This window comes from Lactuca serriola, chromosome 5 (assembly GCF_051521515.1).
Source record: "Lactuca serriola cultivar US96UC23 chromosome 5, Lser_US96UC23_V15, whole genome shotgun sequence".
In the NCBI taxonomy this organism is placed as follows: Eukaryota; Viridiplantae; Streptophyta; class Magnoliopsida; order Asterales; family Asteraceae; genus Lactuca; species Lactuca serriola.
This window is the reverse complement of record NC_136412.1, coordinates 209,000,870-209,024,671: the sequence shown is the minus strand read 5'-3', so window position 1 is coordinate 209,024,671 and position 23,802 is coordinate 209,000,870. Positions and strand designations below refer to the sequence as shown.

Sequence of the window (23,802 nt, the reverse complement as noted above, 5' to 3'; positions counted from 1 at the left end):
TCATTCTAAGGCTATAAGATCCTAACCGTATACAATTTTTAAAGCATACACATAGCAAAATCCATCCGACTATCATATTCTAAATATCAGTATAACATGGCTAACATATTAGGGAACCACTTACTTGAGCTTGGTCTATTACGCGCATTGCACTCTCCCTTTTTCGGTTTTAAAAAGTTTCAACTTTGATTTTTGAAAACAATTTTACCATTTCCTTAGTTTGAGTTCTGACACACCCGAGAGTGTGCCCGAATCCCTCAAACCAAGGCTCTGAGACCAACTTGTAACAGCCCAAATTTCCAATAATTTTTTTCATTTTAAATAACCAAAACATTTCAAAAAGATATAAAACTCCAAAGACATTTGTTTTCAAAATCCGTAACATCAGATAAATTATTCGTAAAATCAGAATGTCCCAAATGAAACGCCGGAGAGTGCATGTCGCACCATCACGCCAGGCTCTTGCCCTTAGAACATGAAGTACCTAAAACAACCAACAAACTATAAGTTAATGCTTAGTGAGTTCCCCAGAGCATACCTCACACAATCCACATGATCACATAACCCATATTAGCTATATCAGCTACATATATCACATAAGCCATGCATACAAACATATAAGGATGGCATGGAAACCCTCTAAACTCTTACACCAGTTACCACTGGAACCCCCACATAGTCTTAACCCACTGCCATGGGAACCCCCACATGGTCTTAACTACCTGCCATGGGAACCCCCACATGGACTTAGCTAACCAAAGAAATATCATGCAAGCTAAACATACAAACATACTAAGATGCCATGGAAACCCTCCAAGGTCTTACACTAAATGCCATGGGAACCCCCACATGGTCTTAATCTACTACCACGGGAACCCCCTGGGGTCTTCCATGCAAATGTCATACCAACTAACGATCCACATATCACATAATGGGCCGGCCTCGGTGCCTTTGACCCATTGGTATGGTGAGAAGACTCACCTCTCAAGAAATGTTGAACCGGTAAAAATCAATCCCAACTCTCAACTCCGAAGTCAACCACCTACAACCACCCTGCAACTAACTTCAATAAAACCCCGAGTTAACAAAGATACCCTTAAAGTCAAACCTCGTCAACCCAGGTCAAAATCAAAGTCAACAGTCAAGGCCAACATTCCATGTTGACCCAACTCGTCAAGTGCACCTGGAAACTCGTCGAGTTCCTTCCGTGTTTAGAAAATCGGGAAAAAACCTATCCAACTCACCGAGTTTGCTCAGTATCCAGAAAGCGGGATAACCCGATCCAACACATCGAGTTCTTAGGGCAACTAACTTCAATAAAACCCCGAATTAACAAAGATACCCTTAAAGTAAAACTTGGTCAACCCTGGTCCAATTCAAAGTCAACAGTCAAGGTCAACAGCCCATGTTAACCCAACTTGTCGAGTGCACCTGGAATATCGTCGAGTTCCTTAAGTGTTCAAAAAACCGGGAAAAACCCTAGCCAACTCGCCGAGTTATCTTATCAACTCACCGAGTTCACTTAGTATCCAGAAAGTAGGAAAACCCGATCCAACTCGTCGAGTTGTCAGGGCAACTCGTCGAGTTTTCCCAGTCTTAACATATTCAGCCCCTTCTAGTCGAAACTAAAGCCCCAAACTACAGATCTGATCCCTTAGGGTTAAGATGCCACGTAAAGTTGCTAACTTTACATCCATGCAAGGCATAAAAGGGCTAAAATACTCAAACAAAGCTTATCAAGGGACTTAGAGCATGAAGGAGGGCCAAGACTTGATAAAGTTGGCAACTTTAAGTCCACAAGGGCCATGAGATGTCTAGATCTGAAGCCATATCTTCATAACATGCTCAAATCCAAGAATGGTCCCAAAATAGGCTAATAATGGCCATAAACTTTCAAGGGACGAGATCTAGCAAAAGAATAGTCAAGGTATCGACTTTATACCTTAATATAGCTGCCAAAACAGAGAAATCCACGGATCTAAAGCTTCTACCTTCAACTATGCACCACCAACTTCAAATCCTTCAAGAAACACCAAGGAACACACTCTTTTAACTCACACACAATCAAATATGGGAGATGAGACACGATTTGGGGTTTCTCTGGACTGAGAGGACGATGGGGGAGGCTAACAATGAGGCTTAAGGCCTTTAAATAGGGTGCAAACCCTGAAAATTAAGGTTTTTCCTTTCCGACGTCTACTCATCGTGTTAGGGCTCCCCAACTCGTCGAGTAGACCCTTAATCCCGCGTCCATAAAGATCCCTACACGATGAGTTGGAGCTCCCAAACTCGTCGAGTTCCAGTCTAAACCCTAAAAAGTTAAGAAATAAATAATACTTGGATCAAGCGTTACAATTATGTAACTATTGTTTATGTGATTATATGATATATGCATGGAGCCAAATTGGGCTCGGAGTCATTGTGGACTCAGGGTTGATTCGGACTCGACACAGCTAATTGTTGTTATATAGGGATGATACGGACCCGGGGGTTGTTACGGACCTAACAAAACCATGTGTGATTATATTTATGTGTTTGGTGTATGTGGTATTTTGGGGAAGCTCACTAAGCTTTATGCTTATAGATACGTTTTTGATTTCTGGTACTTCCAGTACAAAAGGGAAGGGCCCGACATGATGACACAACATCCTCCCCCTCATGATTCCACATTTTGTGATCTCCGTCCCTCTGATATTATGTGATAGTTGTTTTTTGGATGTTTTCGAGACATGTGATGTTTGGAATAATGAATAGAAAAATGAAAATTTTACTTTTTGGTCGATACATGGTTCTTGGGATTTAGTTCCTATTCCGAAATGCAAAAGACCAGTTCAACGCAAGTAGGTCTACAAGCTCAGGGAAACCATTAACCCAAATGAGAAACCAAGGTACAAAGCTCGTTTAGTATCTATAGGCTAGATCCATATTTCTGGTATCGATTACACTAACATTTATTCCCCAGTTGTCAAGCATACTTCTATCTGTGTTTTTTCAGGATTGGTTGATTCTAATGATTATGAATTGGAGCAACTTGATGTTATTACAACTTTCTTAAATGGTGTGCTTAATGAATAGATTTTTATGCACCTACCTGAGGGTTTTGTAGTTCCTGGCAAGGAGGATTACGTGTGTAAATTGAATAAATCTCTTTATGGACTCAAGCAATCTCCTAAACAATGCTATAAAAGGCTTGATTTATTCATGATCAGTCACGAATTCAAGAGGTGTGCCCATGATAGCTGTGTTCATTACAAAAAAATGTGATGATGGTTTGATGATCTACTTACTCTTATATGTGGATGACATGTTGATTGCATAGAAAGATATGAAGGAGATTCAGAAATTAAAAGACCAGTTGAAAGCTGACTTTGAAATGAAGGACTTAGGAGTTACCAAAAAGATTTTAGATATGAAAATTATTCGTGACAGGAAGTCTAGGGCCTTGCATCTTTTTCAGAAAAATTACATTGAGAAAGTCTTAAGACGATTCAATATGCATGAAACAAAACTTGTCAACACACCTTTTATAGCTCATTTCAAGTCATCATCTCGTTTGAGTCATAATACTGAGACTGATATGGCTTACATGACACGTGTTCTATACTCTAGTGTTGTCGGATCTTTAATGTATACTATGACTTGCACACGCTCTGATTTGGCTTATGTTGTTAGCATGGTTAGTAGATATATGACGAATCTGTTGGATTAATGTCTAAGCATGTAACTATATTTGGTATGTACTTGACCCGGTTATGCATGGTCCTTTTGGGTTGCCTTCACCAAAGCAACTTGACAAGGTAATTTGATGAGAGAGAGAGAGAGAGAGGATAATATGATTCATTAATATATTATAAGAATAATATAGTAAAGGAGAAATCACATTTATTTAGTTAGTATTGGTCATAAATTAATTAGGAAATAATTTGGTGACTAAAAGAGATTAATTAAATTAAGGGGCATAAACTGTCAAATGTATGATAGTTGAGTTTTGGGCTGGGAAACCTAATGGAATAAGGGGAAACGAAATTATGATGAAGGATCATCATATTTTCATCCAAGGTCCTATTCAAGAAGGTTCCTTAGCTTGCTTGGTGACTAAGTTGTCCATTCGGGTTTAGACTGAAACCCTAGCAGCCTACAGTATAAATAAGACCCCTGGCCTTCAATTTTCGGCCACTTGCTTCCCAAGAGAAACCCTAGGCCGGAATTGAGCATCCTACCTCCTCTCTCATAGTTGCCTTCTTGCTTGTGGTGTTTGTAATCCATTAAAGGAGTTACAATTGTGACTCTAAGCTCTAGGAAAGAAGATTCAAGCTTCCATTGAAGAGGTAAACATCTAGATCTGATTCTATATGTTAAATTATGAATTATGTATGCTAGTTTAGGGTTTGTAAGTCTTGGATTCATTTCATGTACAGTAAAGAAACCTAGATCCAAGCATTAGGGTTTGTATGAGCACATAAGATTGTTCTTATACATAAAACCCATCAGTGGTATCAGAGCCTTCATTGGTTTCTGTTGTATGGATGCTTTGTATGATTACCATGCTGAAAATCGTTTTTTTGGCTTCTGTTCGACATAACTCGGCGAGTCACTTCATGAACTCGGCGAGTCAGCCCAACTCGGCGAGTCCATCGGTGACTCGGTGAGTCGGATCGTTAGATAGAGGCATTCTCGGGATTTCTTGTTGTTTTTGCTGAAGGATAGTTGCCTAATATGATTTTACTGATAAAATTCGAATTTTAATGTCATTGTAACACTATCCTTGCCAAAAATAAAAGATAATTACCAATTCATTAAATAATAAATTCCTTATGTGATTAAAATTGATTATTTGAATTAATTGGGTAACTTATCTTGCAAGAATATGGATTAGGTCAAATATAGATAATAATTAAATTAATTGTGTGATTTATATTAATTGTTATTTGATCCCTTGTGTTTTTAAAAGTTCAAAACTTGCCCTCAAGTTTTGAAATTTAAATTTTGATTAATAGTTTAATTTTGAAAATTTTAAATTTCAACCCTTAGATTTTTACAAGTTTAAAATCAACCATATACTTTTTTATTACATGATTAATATATATATATATATATATATATATATATATATATATATATATATATATATGTATATATGTATGTATATATGTATAAGAATAAGCTAGTCTTATCGCTAGTAGGTCTCATTCACGAAGCCAATCTATAAAGTGGGTATAAGGTTGCTGCCTATAAAATGACGCTTAATGGGTGTACACTCAAACTTACCGCTTGCTTGACTAGTGGAGGGTCGTTAGCCGAACGGATAGGATAGGGCACTTAATTCCTCATTACAAGTATAATTAATTTACAAAGTAACTATAATGTTTTACAAATTCCCAATCTTAGTTACTTTAGAGTAAAATGTGAAAATGATGCTATTCCATGGAATTACACTTTGCACCCTTGTCAAACGTTAGTGGAGCGTGCGTGGTTAACTGGCACACTAATTTGGGAATGACATTGGTGGCGAAGGGTGGCTCGATGTTTATCATAGATCAATGGAGCGTGCGTGGCTAACCGGCACATTGATTGGGTGATAGAGACATTGAGTGCACCATGTTGGTTCGCATGGTTATTCACAACATGTTTGCGATCCTCGGTATCCTAGTCACAAATTTGAAGTGCGTATCGAGATTTAAACATGCCATTGAAAAGTTCAATGAATCTCAAAGATCTAGGAGTTTTCAAATACATTTAAAACTTAATATTCTTTTTTGTTTTTCATGGTGAAAATTAGTGAATCGTCATTCACTTACCTTCAAATTATTTACTTTTAGATTACGGCATCCCTTTTCTAAGTTGTAAATAATGTTGTTGGATCCTAGCCCTAATTTCTCATTTGGGTGTTTAATTGGGGATTCATTTCTAATCAAACTTGGTTCCTTTATGTTTCAGATGTCTACCGCAAACGCAAACAACAACGCTTCTGGGTCATTCTCGCTAATGAACCTATGCCAAAAGGTGACATTTAATGGGTCGAATTTCAACGAGTGGATGAGATACATTCGTATGATCACTCGTTACGAGGACAAAGAATATGTCCTCGATGAGAAACTTGAAAAGATCAACCCAGATGTTGCTACTCCTGATGAGTTGGCTGCCTTTAAGTCCCACAAGCGTGATGCTACGAAAGTTCATTACATCATGCTGGCCACCATGAACCTCAAAATCCAAAAGTCCTATGAGGACCTGTATCCATATGAGATGCATCAAGATTTGCTGGACAAATACCACCAAAGCGCGAGGATTTGGCTATCGACATCATCCTCCACTCCTTGCCTTCCTGCTACAACGAGTTCAAAATGGACTACCACATGAATAAGGAGGAGGTCTCCTTAAGTAAGCTTCAAGGACTGCTGAGAGCAACCTCAAGGACAAATCTGTTGCATCATCCCCTGTTGTGGCTGCTCCTGTGTTGGCAATTGGCCAAGGGAAGGGAAAGAAAAGGAAGGGTCCTTCAAAGAGCCACCAAAAGGGAAAGTCTCGTGATGGTTCATCCTCTAGTTGGACCAAAGCAGGTTCTGCTAAACCCTCCTCTGACCCTAAGGAAGCAGAGTGCTTCTATTGCCACGAGAATGGCCACTGGAAACGAAGTTGCCCAAAATATCTGCAGGACATTAGAGATGGGAAGATAAAGCCCACCTATGCAGACATGTATTCTATTAAATCTAACAACTCATCACTTGCTACTTCATGGGTTCTTGATACAGGATGTGGTTTCCACATTTGTTCTGATTTGCAGGGCCTAAGAAGAAGTAGGGAGGTGGAACATGGGAAGATAAACTTGATTATGGGAAACAGAAGATCGTCGCCTGTCACTAGAGTCGGAGTTTATTCTTTAGTGTTGAGTAATGGGTTAGGATTATATTTAAATAATTGTTGCTATTCGCTAGATATGGCAAGAAACATCATTTCTTTTCATGGATTATATAAACAAGGTTTCAGATATTCATTTGATAATAGTAATGGTTCTATTAATGTTTATTTGAATGGTGTTTTTTTTATTTCAATGCATTACCTTGTAATAGGATTTATGAATTTGTGTTAATTGTTGATAATTTGGGAAATGATGTGTTGAATATTGATTTGTCCAATAGTTTGGATAAAGCATGCTTGTGGCATTGTCTCCTTGGCCATGTAAAAAAGAAACGCATAGCCCAACTCCAAAAGGATGGAGTCTTGGAGTCATTCGACTTTAGGGACGATGACGTGTGTGAATCTTGTTTACTTGGGAAGATGACCAAGTCACCCTTTACTGGCACTTGTGAAAGGGGTGAGGGTCTATTGGATCTCATACACACCGATGTGTGTGGACCCTTTAGATCCACCACAAGGGATGCTTGCCGCTTCTACGTGACTTTTACGGATGATTATAGCAGATATGAATATATCTACTTAATCAAGCAAAAGTCAGAAACCTTTGAAAAGTTCAAAGAATTTAAGAATGAAGTGGAGAATCAGTTGGGCAGGAAAATCAAGATGCTTCGGTCAGAACGAGGAGGAGAGTACCTAAGTCTTGAGTTTCACGACTATCTAAAGGAATGTAAAATTGTTTTGCAATTGATGCCTCCGAGAACGCCACAATTGAATGGTGTGGCTGAGAGACGTAATCGGACCTTGTTGGACATGGTTCGTTCTATAATGAGTCGGGCTTCGTTACCAATAGCTTTCTGGGGGTACGCCTTAGAGATGGTTGCCCATATCCTTAATTTAGTTCCCACCAAGAAGGTCACAAAAACACCTCACGAGATGTGGACAGGGAAAGCTCCCTCGTTGGCGCATATCAAGGTTTGGGGTTGCGATGCTTTCGTAAGATGAGAGACTCACAACAAGAACGAACCTCGTAGTGAGAAGTGTAATTTCATCGGCTATCCACAGAAGTCCTTTGGCTATCTCTTCTACAGACCGAGTGACAATGTTGTCTTCGTTGCGAGGAGAGGGGTTTTCCAAGAAAGAGAACTCATAAGCCAAGAGGACAGTGGGGGGGGGGGGGGTAAATTGATCTTGAAGAGATTCAAGAGCAAAGAGATGAAGGAACTTCTAACACTGGCACTCAACCTGAGGAGGAAACTCTTGTTGAACCTGTTGACGAGTCCTTACCTCTTAGACGTTCCAGTAGGGCTAGTGTTCCACCCCAGTTGTATGGATTCCATATTACTACTGAAGGGGATACATTTATTAGTGATAGTACACTAGTAAATTTGGACGAAACTAGCAGCTACAAGGAAGCCATGGCAGGCCCGGAGTCTGCTAAGTGGAAATAGGCAATGGACAGTAAGATTCGGTCCATGTACGACAACCAAGTTTGGAATTTGGTTGATAATGTGCCGGGTCGTAAGACAGTCGGGTGCAAGTGGATCTTCAAGAAGAAGACAAACATGGATGGGAATGTGCACACTTATAAAGAGCGATTGGTTGCGAAGGGCTTTTCTCAAACTCCTAGAGTTGACTATGATGAGACCTTCTTGCCAGTTGCCAAGATGAAGTCTATTAGAGAGATGCTCTCAATAGCTGCGTTTCATGATTATGAAATATGGCAGTTGGACGTGAAAACTGCTTTTCTCAATGAAAAGTTGGTTGAGGATGTTTACATGAATCAGCTAGAGGGTTTTGTCAATGCGAAGCATCCAAATAGAGTGTGTAAGCTTGAGAAATCCATTTATGGATTGAAGCAAGCATCTCGCAGATGGAATCTTTGTTTTGACGAGAAGGTCAGAGAGTTTGGCTTTCTGCAAAGCGAAGATGAGTCATGTGTGTATGTCAAGGCCAATGGGAGTATAGTGAGCTTCCTCGTATTGTATGTCGATGACATTCTACTCATAGGAAACGGCATCCTAACCTTGCAGGAGGTTAAGTCTTGACTTGGGAAGTGTTTCGCTATGAAGGACCTCGGACAGGCTGCGTATATTCTAGGAATAAGGATAATAAGAAAGAGAAGTAAGAGATTGATAGGACTCAATCAGGATACATACTTGGATAAGGTACTAAAGCGTTTTAGTATGGAAAATTACAAGAAATGGGAGTTACCAATCCAATGCAATACCAAGTTGAGCAAGACTCAATGCCCGAGTACAGAGGCAGAAATAGCTAATATGAGCCGAGTACCTTACGCTTCCGCAGTTGGCTCTATCATGTATGCTATGACTTGTACTCGCCCTGATGTGGCCTTCGCTTTGAGCATGGTTAGCAGATATCAAGGGAACCCTAGTAGAGCACATTGGATTGTTGTCAAGAATATTCTTAAGTACCTACGAAGGACCAAGGAATGGTTTCTAGTCCTCGGTGGGAGTGATGACTTAAGGGTACGAGGGTACAGTGATGCTAGTTTTCAGACAGATCGGGATAATTACCGATCACAGTCGGGTTGGGTCTTTACCCTGAACGGAGGAGCAGTGACTTGGAAAAGTTCCAAGCAAGAAACCATGGCTGATTCAATGTGCGAATCAGAGTACATTGTGGCAAACGAAGCGTCGAAAGAGGCTATATGGTTGAAGAACTTCATTGGAGACCTTGGAGTTGTGCCATCCATAAAGGAGCCCATGGAAATTTTCTATGATAATGAAAGAGTTGTTGCCTTAACCAAGGAACCAAGGGATCATGGCAAATCTTGACATATCGACAGAAAATACCATTTTATTAGACATCGGGTAGAAGAGGGACTCCTTGTTGTGAAGAGGGTATCATCAGTAACCCATCAGATCCTCTTACGAAGGGACTGAGTAGGGTCAAGCATTTGCAGCACGCTAGGAGCGTTGGGCTAAAGGACGATATTAGTTTAGATTAGATAAGTAGGAAACTTGTAATAGATAATGTTTGTATTCAACATTAGATGATTAAATAAAGGTGTGTTATTTATAAGAAAGGTTACTATCTTGTGTTGATTATTTATCTATTGTTTCTATTTTGCAAGTTTTGACTTCCTGAATAATAAGATTATTCAAACAGTCCACAATCACTCATATGTTGGAAGTAGATATGAAGGAAGATTATCATGAATTTGTTTGTAGATTGTCTGAAAGGTTTTAGACATAGCAAAGGATTTCCACAAAGTTCATGAGTGCTTATGAAATATGATCTGAGCATTGGAATAAACCCGCGCTTGCTGGTATCACTTCATTAGAGGTATCACGAGTGATCACAAGATGATAAAATCATATAATCTTTTAACCTAGAGATATGGTTATTGTTTGCTAGTTGATTATACATTGATAATGCGAAAACGCATCAGTAACTTGATGTTATAAAATGCATTATTGTGTGTGACTTAACTAGTGAATGATAAAAGCATATAAGTCGAAGTTTTTATGTTCCTTTTATTCTAAGAGGATAAAAACGATATCTGGCCACTCGATGATTTGGTTTGACTTATGTGCCAGGCCCGGTCAGGATGAAGTTGATGTATTCAACTAAATTCTATGTCGAATAAATCAGAAATCGAGGAACAAAATGTTAGACAATAAGTATTGTTAGCATGATATCTAGAACAGAGGATTATACGATCACTTATCTGAAGGATAAGATTTTGATGAGAGATGACAACAGCATATAAGAGCTACGATTGCTAATCGGATCCTGAAGACATATGTGAGATATAGTTACTAGACTTATCCAAGTGGGAGACTGTTGGATTAGTGTCTAAGCCCGTAACTATATTTGGTATGTACTTGACCCGGTTATGCATGGTCCTTTTAGGTTGCCTTCACCAAAGCAACTTGACAAGGTAATTTGATGAGAGAGAGAGAGAGGATAATATGATTTATTAATATATTATAAGAATAATATATTAAAGGAGAAATCACATTTATTTAGTTAGTATTGGTCATAAATTAATTAGGAATTAATTTGGTGACTAAATGAGATTAATTAAACAAAGGGGCATAAACTGTCAAATGTATGATAGTTGAGTTTTGGGCTGGGAAACCTAATGGACGAAGGGGGAACGAAATTATGATGAAGGATCATCATATTTTCATCCAAGGCCCTATTCCAGAAGGTTCCTTGGGTTGCTTGGTGACTAAGCTGTCCATTAGGGTTTAGACTGAAACCCTAGCAGCCTACAGTATAAATAAGACCCCTAGCCTTCAATTTTTGGCCACTTGTTTCCCAAGAGAAACCCTAGGCCGAAATTGAGCATCCTACCTCCTCTATCATAGTTGCCTTCTTGCTTGTGGTGTTTGTAAGCCATCAGAGGAGTTACAATTGTGACTCTAAGCTCCAAGAAAAAAGATTCAAGCTTCCATTGAAGAGGTAACCATCTAGATCTGATTCTACATGTTAAATTATGAAATATGTATGTTAGTTTAGGGTTTGTAAGTCTTAGATTCATTGCATGTACAATAGAGAAACCTAGATCCAAGCATTAGGGTTTGTATGAGCACATATGATTGTTCTTATGCATAAAACCCATCAAAATCTAGGGAAAGAACATTGGAAAGTAGTGCAATGGATATTTTGTTATTTGCGGGGTACGTCTTCTATGTGTCTACATTTTGGTAAGTCTACCATTGGGGTGCTTGGATATGTTAATTCAGATCATGCTAAGGATTTGGATAAATGAAGATTTATTACAAGGTATGCGTTTACTTTCAACGATTATGCTATTAGTTAGAAAGCTCAGTTACACTCTATAATTGCTTTTTCATCTACTAAGGTAGAGTATATGGTGATTACAAAAGCATTTAAGGAAAATATCTGGTTGAGGGGTTTATTCAGTGAACTCGATGATAGATTGAAGGTTACCACGATATTATATGACAATCAAAGTTCCATCTTCTTGAGTAAAGATCAAATGTTTTATGACCGAACAAAGCACATTGATTTCATTTTGTGTGCGATATCATTGAAAAGGGTGATTGTGTCATGGAAAAGATTCATACCCATTATAATCCCCCAAATATGTTCACTAAAAATCTTCCTATAGCCAAGCTCAAACTATGTTTGGACTTGATGGGTGTTTCTGATCGCAATTGAGCCTGAATGGCTTGTTGGCAGAGGAAGTATTTTTCTTTTCGGAATCAATTTTTATCTAAATGGTGATTACAAGTTCTTATGGAGTTTTGGAGTTTGATGAGTTGTTGGTGTTTAATGTTCTTAGATGTTTGTTGGGGCAAGTTGCAGTTTTCATTGTCTATTTTTTGAAGTTAAGGTGGAGATTGTGGAAATATGCCTTCAAAAATTGAAAAGTTCTGCTTAATTCAAGGTATATATTGTCTTTCCAGCCATCCATGTCTAAAATGAGTGTTTTAGGTTTAAAAAGGGCACTAGGTCTAAAATGGGTGTTTTAGGTCTAAAAAGGGCATCAGATTTAAAATGAGTGTTTCAGGTCTAAAAAAGACTTGTTCCTGAAATGTATTTGCTCCATTCTTGAAGGGCAAAATCTACCAAATTGGAAAACTTTTGCCCTTTTAATCTCATGATTTTTTTGGAGAGAGAGTTTTGAAGAGTTTTTCATTTTCCCCCCTTTTACGATCGACAATTTGTAGGGTTTCAACCATTTATCACCAAAACATTATAACTCATTGTAATTTTTTTGATCAAGCTTTGTAAACATTGCAATATCTTAGTGGATTGGTTCTCGGCTTCACCCCATGGTTTTTTCCCGATTTGTGGTTTTCCACGTAAATCTCCGTCTCTCTAATTTACTGATTTACTTAGTATTTTTTATTGCTTGTGGTTGATTGTGGTTTGATATATTAGTCCTACTAGGTGTGAGGCCCGTGTATTACACGGGTTGATTTAAAAAAAATTAAACATTAAATTAAAGTATAAACAAAAAATATTTTTTAATGTATAACTTTAAAATAAGAAAGGGAAAATGTATTTATTGCAATTTAATATCATATATATGATATTTAATACTTTACATATATGAATATATGACTTTAATTTTAAAAATTGAAACAAATCAAAAATTGACAAATGGAAAATATTTATTTCAAAAATATCACAAAATGACAAGTGTCAAAACTCATAAGAAATTGGCATGTGGCAAAAAAACCTTCATTTATTAAGAAGGATTCCGCTTGAGCTAATATGTCAGAAATATTCGATGCATTAAGACCTTTTCGTTTTTAATGCATCTTTATCCTCTTTGTTTACTACATTAAGAACCAAAACTTAAAAAAAATAGACTTTTATATATATTTTGTATATACCCTAAAAATCCAAACCGGATAAAAGTCATCTGGATCGGTTTCTTAAACCGGTTTGTGTACCTCAGGCTGGAACTGCTCTAAAGAATATAAGAGGGTGTTTGTTTTAACTTTTAAAATGACTTTTACTTTTATCTTTTAGAAAAAATCAAAAAGATGTTTGTTTAAGTGAAAAGGACTTTTGGAAATGACTTTTCCAATAGAGTAAATTAAACCTTTTTGAAAAGTCATGATTATGTGACTTTTCCCAACTTTTCAACAATAAAAATATTAAATTACCAATATACCCCATCTATCCTAATCAATTCTTCATTCACAGCATATGATTCTCTATTCTCTTCTACAAGTTAACCCAAACAGTTTAACTTTTGACTTTTTCCCTTCAAAAACTAATCCAAACGCATTTTAAAAAACAACTTTTATAAAAATCATTTTACAAAATGTCTTTTGCTCACAAAAAGCTAACCCAAACACCTCAAAATGGTCAAAATGGTGGGCTGAGCCCTGTTCGATTTTCTTGATGATGTAAGAAAAAGTAAACTAAAGAGGGGTTTTCTCACATCGGGCCAATCTGTAAATCAAATTCAAGCTAAAATATCACGAGTAGCGACACTCATTTGCCTCTAACTTCTTAGCATACACGCTTGCCGCTCGAAGTTCAGTTCTTCTTCTTCTTCTTCCTATTTGGTGTCTCCAGAAAGAATGGACAATCATCAAGTATGAACCCTAGTCTTTTACTCTTTTCTATTTATCATCGGTGTTTGGAAATTTTATGTTTAGTTGGATTACAATTAGTTACATGATTATCCCCACTAGGTCTATACCCATGCTATACATTAAACCAAGTGTTTTCATATGTTCGAATTACAGAAAAGATGCGTCTGCTCCTTTTTTTGGTTAATGCGTCTATTACATTTGGCTGAACTCTTGTGTTTAGAATCGAAAACTACTGTTGATGATTGTTATTCATGATAATCCACAGGCTGATGAGGAACATGAATTAGTTATCGAGCTCTCTGAAAAAGATTCGCTCTTGGAAAAAAAGAAGGTTAGGATTCTCAATTTCTCATAGTTGTATATGTTTCTCCACTCTATTATGCACTTTCTTAATCTCATTCTTCTCGACAGAAATTATTAGAAATCAACCATTTTGACCCTAATGGAAAAGTCAAAATCAAGAGCATTTGTAGCATTGAGTTAGTGAATTCTGTTTTGGAAGAGATGCTTCAGAGAGCTCGAATCATAAATGCAGATGAGGTCAATAATATCACATTACTTTATCTTTCATCAATAATAAAAACACACTTTAGATTTCACAACCAATATGCTAAAATCATGACTTATTGTTTATTAGGTTGACCTTTACTTTGGAGGGATTGATGCTTTTGGATTTTGTAGTCCAAGAAATGAATTGGAATCTCTTCATACAATCTTATCACTTGTTGACAAGTCAAAGTCAACTAGTGAACAAATAAGACCAAAAGTCTTCCAAGATCTTATGAATGCAACTTTAAACAAGATTCATGAATTTAGCAACAACATTATAGAGGACACTAAGATTCTTTCCAAATGGAATTTACACAAGGAGAAATGTTTACTACAATGGGGTGAAAGCAATGGTGTTAAATCCAAACTTGATATTGCTTGTAAGTGTAATTTTATTGTTTTTTTTAATAGAAAATAGATAGTGATTTATTAATCATGTAAAAAGAATGACTTAATAGAGAAAGTCAGGGAAATGAGACCTTTCCAATTAAGTCCTAACTTTTAACAAAATTGTATTTTTGTTTTATATCCCAAATTATATAATCATTTTTCTGAAAAAAAAAATAAAAAAAAAAATATTGAAAACAGTTGTTGAAGGAGGTGGAAGGGGAGCTATAGCAAGAGAAGATCTTGAAGTTGGAGATATTGCTTTGGAAATTCCTTTGTCTGCTATAATTTCAGAGGACCTACTTCATGAAACCACTATGGTTTGTTTGTTTTGTTTACTAGAATTTTTAATTTTTTAATATTTATAATTTAGGATTAATCTCAAAAAAGACCTTATATTTTGTGTTTTTTTCCGGATTAAACCTCAAATTTGTTTTTTTGCCAGAAAAAAGGCCTTGTATTTTATCATTTTTCCGAAAAAGCCCTCAACTTTGTATTTTTTTTTTTCTGAAAAGAATCCTCAACCTTCTAAATGCATCCAAATAAACCCTCGACTTTTTTAGTTTTTCTCGAAAAAACCTCACATTTTACAATCTTTTTTTGGAAAAAAAAATGACTAAAAGGGCGAGATTGGAAAAAATGAAAAACTACAAGGTCTTTTCAGGCAAAAAATAAATTTGAGGTTTAATCCGGAAAAAACACAAAATAAAAGGTCTTTTTTGAGATTAACCCTATAATTTAATATTTGTTCCATTTTAAATTGTTAAGTTGACAAATATGTATGGTAAGTTTAAGTATTTGATGTATGAAAAACTCGAGTCTTTTATGCAACTTTTGACATGGAAAAATTAGGAATTTCAAGATAGGTTTTCTAATTTTTATTGATGTGAAGTTTTTTACATTTTTTTTTAAATTTGTGAATTGCAGTTTCCAATATTAGAAAAAGTAGATGGTATTTCCTGTGAGACAATGTTGTTATTGTGGAGTATGAAGGAGAAATATGACACCAATTCAAAATTCAAGATTTATTTTGATACTCTACCAGAAGCATTTAATACAGGTAGTAAAGATAAATCATAAATCATGTTAAAAAAAAGGGTTAATTACATAAAAGACCCTATATATTGAGTTTTTTTTAGATTAAACCTCAATCCCTAAAAAGCCCTTACATTTTTCCAATTTGGTCCTTTTAGAAAAGAAAATTTGAGGTTTAATCCGATAATATGTAAGGGCCAAATTGAAGAAAATGGAAAAATGTAAGGGCCAAATCGAAAAAAGGAAAAATGTAAGTGCCAAACCGAAAAGGGTTAATCTAAAAAAAAACGTTATATTTTGTGTTTTTTCGGATTAAACCTCAAATTTATTTTTTTGCTTGAAAAAACCTTGTATTTTTTCATTTTTTCCCAAAAAGCCCTCAACTTTGTATTTTTTTTTTCCAAAAACAACCTTCAACCTTCTAAATGCTTCCGAATAAACCCTCAACGTTTTTAGTTTTTCTCGAAAAAAACCTTACATTTTACAATTTTTTTTGGCAAAAAATGACTAAAAGGGCCAAATCGGGAAAAATGAAAAAATACAAGGTTTTTTCAAGCAAAAAAATAAATTTGAGGTTTAATCCGTAAAAAACACAAAATATAAGGGGTTTTTTTTTTTTTTTTTTTTTTTTTTTTTGAGATTAACCCATTGAAAACATGGAATAATGTAAGTTTATTTTAGAAAAAAAGTTGAGGTGTAAGCCGAAAAATACTCAATCTTTTATGTAAACAACCCTTTAAAGTTATTTGATAAATGACAACACACTTGGGGAAATGAAATCAAAAAACAAAAAAAAAAGTTATAAATTTGTTAAAGATTTGTATTAAAGTGAAAAAGAAAAACTTCTTAGATCTATAGAATCACAGGGTTAAGCTTTGGAATGGAGGCAATCATGGCTTTAGATGGAACATTGTTACTAGAAGAAATAATTCAAGCAAAAGAGGTTATCAATTTTTTTTTATTTTTTTCTTTAAATATAAAATATTGTTTACTCATAATAGTAAATCTATAGTTTTAGATGTAATTACATTAGTTGTAAATTTATAGTTTCTTTAAAAGGAATCTTGATTTTATTTTTGTTTGCTTCACATTTGCAGCACTTGAGATCTCAATACAACGACTTAATTCCATCATTATGCAACAATTATCCAAATATCTTTCCTTCAAATCTTTACACATGGGAAAAATTCTTATGGGCTTGTGAGTTATGGTATTCAAATAGCATGAAAGTGATGTTTAAAGATGGGAATCTAAGAACATGTTTGATTCCCATTGGAGGGTTTCTCAATCATTCGGTTTGTCATTTGTTAATCCAATCTCCTCTTCTTTATTAAAATGCAAGAAATATCAATGTACACAAATTGTAATCATTTTCAGATAACCCCACATATAATGAACTATGGAAAAGTGGACCCCACCTCAAACTCTTTAAAGTTTCCTCTTTCAAGACCGTGTAACAATGGAGAACAATGCTATCTTAGTTATGGGAACTTGTCTAGTTCTCATTTAATTACTTTTTATGGTTTTTTACCAAAAGGAGACATTGACAACCCCTATGATGTCATTCCACTTGGTAATATTTTCTTTTATCTTAATGTCGTTTGTCAAGAAAAGGAAAAGGGTATTATTGTCAATTTGTCATGTTTTGATTACAGATATTGATCTTGATAACATAGAAGAAGTGAATCCGATGTGTAATTGGTCTACTCATATGGTGAGGGGGACATGGCTTTCGAAGAAGAATGGAATCTTCAATTACGGGCTTCCAATTCCGTTGTTGGAACATCTTCGTGAAGCTCGTATGTTGATGTTGGAATCAAATATTGAGGTAAATAATATTAATATTTCTTCTTCGGGATTTTGACATGAAAGACTTTAAGTTTGTCAAATTTTGTCTGTTTTGTCCTTGTGTGATGATTTTTTGTTCGTTAATGTCTAGTTTTTTACATTTTTGCCCTTGTTACCTGTAATAGCAGGTTTACAGGTTGCCATTAAACCAAATTTTCCAAAAAAAAAAAAAAAACACTTAAGTTTACAAAACTTTTGCGTTTTTTATCCTAAGTATACTTTTTTTTTCTAAAAAACGTATGTATACAATGTTTAGTCAAACTTTTTTTTTTGTGTATAAATACATTTTTTTCTGTATGAATACGTATAATATGAATTTTTTTTTAAATACTTAGGGTAAAAACGTAAAAGGTTTGTAAACTTAAGGGTTTTTTTTTGAAAATTTGATTTGGTAACCTAGTAGGTAACAAGAGAAAAAATGAAAAAAATAACGAACAAAAAATCATCACAGGGACAAAAACCGACAAAATTTTACAAACTTAAAGGACTTTCATGTCAAAAGCCCTTTTTCTTTTATTGTGTTGGTTTTTGTATATTGGTGTAAAATGTTGGATTTATTTAGTTATTTTGATATGAGTTATGTGTATGTGTGTGTACTATTTTTAGGTACAAGAAAAGTTGGAATTGGAATTGGAAATTCTTGAAGACCTTCAATCTACATTTGATGCCATGATGGAAAACTTGGGTGAGACCGAACCATTGAGAAGGTACACAAGTGCTTCCTCCGTCTGTTAGTCATGAAATGACAGAACAATACAGGTTGTACTGTGTTTGACATGCATTGGACTGGGACTAATGTTAATGACATGCATTGGACTGAGACTGATGTTAATGACATGCATTTGACTGACAGAACAATACAGGTTGTCCTGTTAATGACATGCATTGGACTCAGACTGATGTTAATGAGACAGAAACTGTAAATTTATGTCTTGTTCAAGAAAGGTGGGACATGGACGAGCTCTTGATCTCATGCAGTACAACCTGTTTTGTCTTATCTGTCCTGCATGACATAACAAATTATGGAGTTACATCTTTGTAATATTAAGCTTTGGTTATTTATTAACTTTTTTTTATTTGAATAGAGAAAAGTGTGATTGGGATGTGAAGCTTGCATTGGATTTCAAAGAATTACAAAAACGGATCATTTCATCGATTGTAAGTTCATGTTATAATGGTAAAAAGTTAGTAGAACAAGAGTTGCACAACTGCAAATGTGTATAACTTTTTATCCAAATTAGTTTCATAATCATTTTTGGTTTTTATTTTATGTATCAATTAGTAACGTTCTTAGTAAACCGAGTTTCAATTATTTAATGTTAGTTTTTAATTTTGAAGTTTGTGTATGAATAATAGTGTAACCATTATTTAGTGTTGATTTCAAAGTGTGTACATATTTTTTCTGGTTAATACTTGGTAATGTTCTATCTTGAGAAATAGGTTTCATAAGATTTATTGGTTTTTATGCTTTGGCTTTCATATCCATAAAGCTGATTTTTTCTTGGGTGGTTTAATTACATTTTTTCCGATTCATATATTTTTGAAAGAAGAGTAAATTACTGAAATCGCCCCTATGCTTTGGTCAAAATTGCATGTTTGGTCTCTAACTTTATGTATGTAAGGGACGAAAAACGCAACAAAATCAAACCACAGGGACGATCCGAGTGCCAAAAAAAAGTTAGGGACCAAATTTGCAATTTTGACCAAACCATAGGGATGATTTCAGTAATTTATTCTTGAAAGAATTTTACTCCGACCATTTTTGGTTTAACAAGTATTAAAACTAATATGACTTCTATTTACATACTAGGTGTGAGACCCGTGTATTACACGAGTTTATAAAAAATCTTTAATATAAAATTATAAGCATTACATATTTTTTAAAGTAATAATTTTACATAAATACAAATAATATAATAAATTAAGTAAGTAATAAAGGTTGTAGAGCATTTATTATGAAATTTAATAGAATGCTCTACTTTACATATATAAATCTCATTAAAATGTGGATTTTAAATTTAAGAAAAATAGAAATTTTAAGAAAATGACATGTGTCAAATTTAATGAGAACATAACATTTGGCAAAATTAATTTTCATTTATTAGGTTAGAAGATATGATATATATATTTTATGAAATAACTTTGCTTCCTAAAAATGACTATCATTTTCCTATTTAGCAAATTATATACATACCATGCACGAAAATGAAGTATGATGTCGTTTTAAGATATTGTTTTAGGAAGTACATATGATTCCATATGGGTAAATGAGAAGTCATTTCAAAAAGTTCGATGTTGTTTTAGAAAATACATATGATTCTATATGGGTTAACCAAAATCTATGTTAACACTAGGGGTGTAAACGAGCTGAGTCGAGCCTGAGCTTGGTCAGGTTCGACTCGGGCTCGTTTAAGTTATGAGCGGCTCGAGCTCGAGCTCGGTTCGATTCAAGCTTTATTGTACGAAGCTCGGCTCGTTTATTGTCTGACGAGCCTAAATAAGTTTAAACTTGGCTCAAGGTTGTTAAGAAACTCGTTTACTAATTCATCAAATATATTTGATTTAATATATAAAAATAATAATAATGTATATTATATATAGGCTCGTTTAGGCTCACGAGCTCACTGATTGAAGCTCGACACTTTTTAGAATAACTTTTTCATTAACTTTAAAAAATATTTTTTTAAAAGCATGTAAAACTTGGTTTTTTAAAACTGATTTTAGCTTTTTAACCAAAATAACTTAAAAACACTTTTTAACCAAAACACACTTTTAACATTTTTAACTTTTTCACCATAAAAGCTAATCCAAATACTTTAAAAAAAAATTATTTTTACAATTACTATAAACAAATAAACATTTTTATCTGAAAGCACTTTAAGAGTGCAGAAATCACCCCTTAACACCCCCTTAAATACAATGTTAGAGTTTGACCCATAGTTTAATAATATGATTTTAAGTAATAAAGACACCTAAAGCCTAAGATGCATTAAAAATATTTCTGAAATATAAACCATGTTACAGTGATATTGAAAGATCATATTCGATGTATATTCTATAACATACAAACTCCAACAAAAAGACTAAAGTTTTAAGCTAATTTTATTATAATAAATTATTACTTTTTAATCAAATTTTATGAAACATTATGTTCTTTTTTAGAAAGGAGTCCATCTATATTTATATTTGGGCTTAGGAAAAGGCCCATTCATAGCCGAATCTACCTGTCCGAAATATTTCCATCTAATCGGTTCGATTCTTTTCGGTTGTTTCTTCAGTACTTTTTTGATCTTCTCTCTTTAAGATTCTGATCAGCAATCAATCGACAATCAAGCTCACAGTTTGAATTAATCTTCGAGGAACGTAAATACACACATCAGATGCTATAACAGTAAGTTGATTTCTCAATCCACGTAGTTATACAAATCTAAATTTCAACCAATTCATTGCGCAATTTCAATTTCAGATTCATTCATCCGCGAAAATCTACACTCTCTATGCGATCTCTACTTTGAATATCACATTAATCACAATTCACCTGATTAACGATCTCATGATGAATTCCGAAGATTAAACCGATCCGAACAGCTTCAGTTTTTCAACCGTCAATTCAATCATCGATACAAACCCTAGATCTAATCAAATTTGGGGTTAGAGTTATACAGAAATGTCTTGTTTAGCTTTATCTCTTCAACCTACGAATGGATCCGATATCCTTCTCCAAACACGCGAGTGGTTCCCTCCGGCTCGAGCGCTGGTCGCCCTTTCAGCTTTCCGGCAGACGCGTCTTGCTTTTGCCACCGGAAAAAACCAGAATGCGGAGGACGGCGACACCTCTTTAGGAGACGACCCGCTGGCTGCCTCCAGTGGACAAGTCATCGTCGGTGTTGAGAGCCGCTACCGTGTCGTTTACAGGTTGGTGAATTCGATCTACGTGTTGGGGATCACAACAGTTGATGATGATTGCGTGAACAATGTGTTCGAATGCATCAGTATCGTGAACCAAGCAGTGAGTGTGATTGTTACTGCTTGTCGTGGAGTCGATGTTACACCTGAAAAACTTGGTAGAAAATACGCAGAGATCTACATGGCTTTGGATATTGTTCTAAGAGGTGTTAGCAACATCAGACTAGCTGCAATGCTTGCATCCTTACATGGAGATAGCATAGCCAAAATGGTTCATTCAGCTCAAAGCACAGAAAGCAAAATCAGAGGAGCAGATTCATGGAACAACATTGAAGCTCATTCATCCGAACATGAATCAAGTGAGTTAGCCTTCTCATCTGCTACATTCGAACTCCCTCCCGAAACCCTAGAAGCCGGTGATGAGGTGGCAGCCACCCTAGCCCGAACAGAACAGGGCCCACCAATCGAACAACAAGAAGACTCTTCAAAACAAGAAGATGATCAAACAGAAAAAGATCCATTCGCAGCCAGTGACAATCTCAACAAACCAGTCGATCTTGTTGGTGGTTTCAAGAAAGATAAAGATCAAGCTTCTGACATGGCAATTGTTCTATCCGGACTCGAAGTCACCACACTACCACCAGCTGCAGCAACCGAGTCAACTCACATTGGTGTTGAAGGCTTTGAAGGCGATTATGGAGGCATAGAATTCAGCAAAGATGGGTCCACTTTACCTGAAGATTTCGAAGGTATAAACCAAGCATGGGGTGGAGGTTTAGATGCATCTGAATTTGTCGATTCAAAGAAAGTACAAAAACACGAAGGTCTAGGTGGACTTGAGCTATTAGAAACCTCCAACACCCCAATTACCAAAAACGCCCCTGAACCCGAACCTCTTGAAGAACTCCTAGTCAAAAAACCCGAAATGAAAGGCCCCGAAATGTACATTCGTGAAGAAATCAACGCAGAATTTCGCGAATCTTTACTTGCAAGATCCGGATTAATGGGTACTGTTTTCTTAAAAACTCTTCCTCCTAAATCTTCTGATAATAATAATAACAATCAAGAAACCGAATTTTCTTTCCGAGTTGAAAACACAAACGGGGTTAAACGCTTTGTGATGAATACTTCTTCTATAACCAGTTTAGGAAACCAAACATTCCATTTAAAAACCCCAAATTCAGATCAACCTATACCCATTTTAAAGTACAGTTTTTTACCCCGTTTTACCCCTCTACCTTTAAGAGTCCGATTAGTTAAACGCCATAGTGGGACATTATTGTCTGTAATGATTCAGTATGTATCAAACCCTGATCTACCTTCCCCTTTGACCAATGTGACTTTTGTTCTTAAACTTCCGGTTGACCCGAGACTTTTAAAGGTGTCACCTAAAGCTGTGTTGAATAGGTCTGAAAGGGAGTTACAATGGCATGTTGATGAGATTCCATTGAAAGGGAATCCTGTGAGATTGAGGGCTAGAATGCCTGTTGATAGTAGTGGGGAAGATGGTGGGGAGGAGGTGGAGGTTGTTGGGTTTGTCAAGTTTTGTTATGAGGGAGTGAAGTCGTTGTCTGGGATCTCTTTGTTGAATGTTTCCGAGGGTAAAACGGACTTTTATGAGGTTGGGCATAGGTTTGAAAGTGGAGTTTATACTTGTAATTGAATGTTTGAATCTTTATTTTGTGGTGTTATTGTTTGGTTTAGTTTTTTCTTGTATGTGGTTTGAAGTGGATTTTTTTAGTATTCTTTGTATTGTAGAATTTGAATTGCTTGTTATGATCAAAGTTTTGTCTTTCTTTAACCAACCAACTCCTGGGTTGGCCCACACTGTAGTCTGCACTGTTAAAATCTACAGGGTTGGCCCACACTGTAGTTTGCACTGTTAAAATTTACATTGGAATTAAAACTCTCATACGTTGACTCCTGCTTGATAATTGTACTTTTGACAGCTTTTTGCAAGTATAACACCGAGAAAATCAATGTACTTTCATTTATTTGTATATTATAGCTTTGTTACGTCATTTTTTTTTATTTTACCTCATTGTAAATTCGAAAAATCTACAAGTTATTGCAATGGTTTCTAAAATAAAGCAAAGAATTGCAATGATGTAACATGGAAGTAGGATGTTGTAGTATTTAAATAAAGGAGAAAGTAGGATGTTGTAAT

General features: G+C 35.4%; 2 protein-coding genes across 2 annotated transcripts; both read left to right on the top strand.

Moving 5' to 3' along the window:
- Nucleotides 1-13,728: 13,728 nt before the first annotated feature.
- On the top strand, nt 13,729-19,107 carry LOC145053520 (SET domain-containing protein). Its single transcript, XM_079001571.1, has 12 exons — nt 13,729-13,910; nt 14,176-14,241; nt 14,322-14,450; nt 14,548-14,839; nt 15,048-15,166; nt 15,774-15,906; nt 16,748-16,824; nt 16,979-17,176; nt 17,259-17,454; nt 17,537-17,709; nt 18,336-18,436; nt 18,815-19,107. The coding sequence occupies exons 1-12, from the start codon at nt 13,896-13,898 to the stop codon at nt 18,951-18,953; spliced, it is 1,638 nt and encodes a 545-aa protein (XP_078857697.1). The 5' UTR covers nt 13,729-13,895; the 3' UTR covers nt 18,954-19,107.
- A 1,861-nt stretch (nt 19,108-20,968) lies between these two features.
- On the top strand, nt 20,969-23,436 carry LOC145053519 (muniscin carboxy-terminal mu-like domain protein). Its single transcript, XM_079001570.1, has 2 exons — nt 20,969-21,120; nt 21,196-23,436. Exon 2 carries the CDS (start codon nt 21,397-21,399, stop codon nt 23,296-23,298), a length of 1,902 nt encoding a protein of 633 aa, XP_078857696.1. The 5' UTR covers nt 20,969-21,120; nt 21,196-21,396; the 3' UTR covers nt 23,299-23,436.
- Nucleotides 23,437-23,802: the final 366 nt, after the last annotated feature.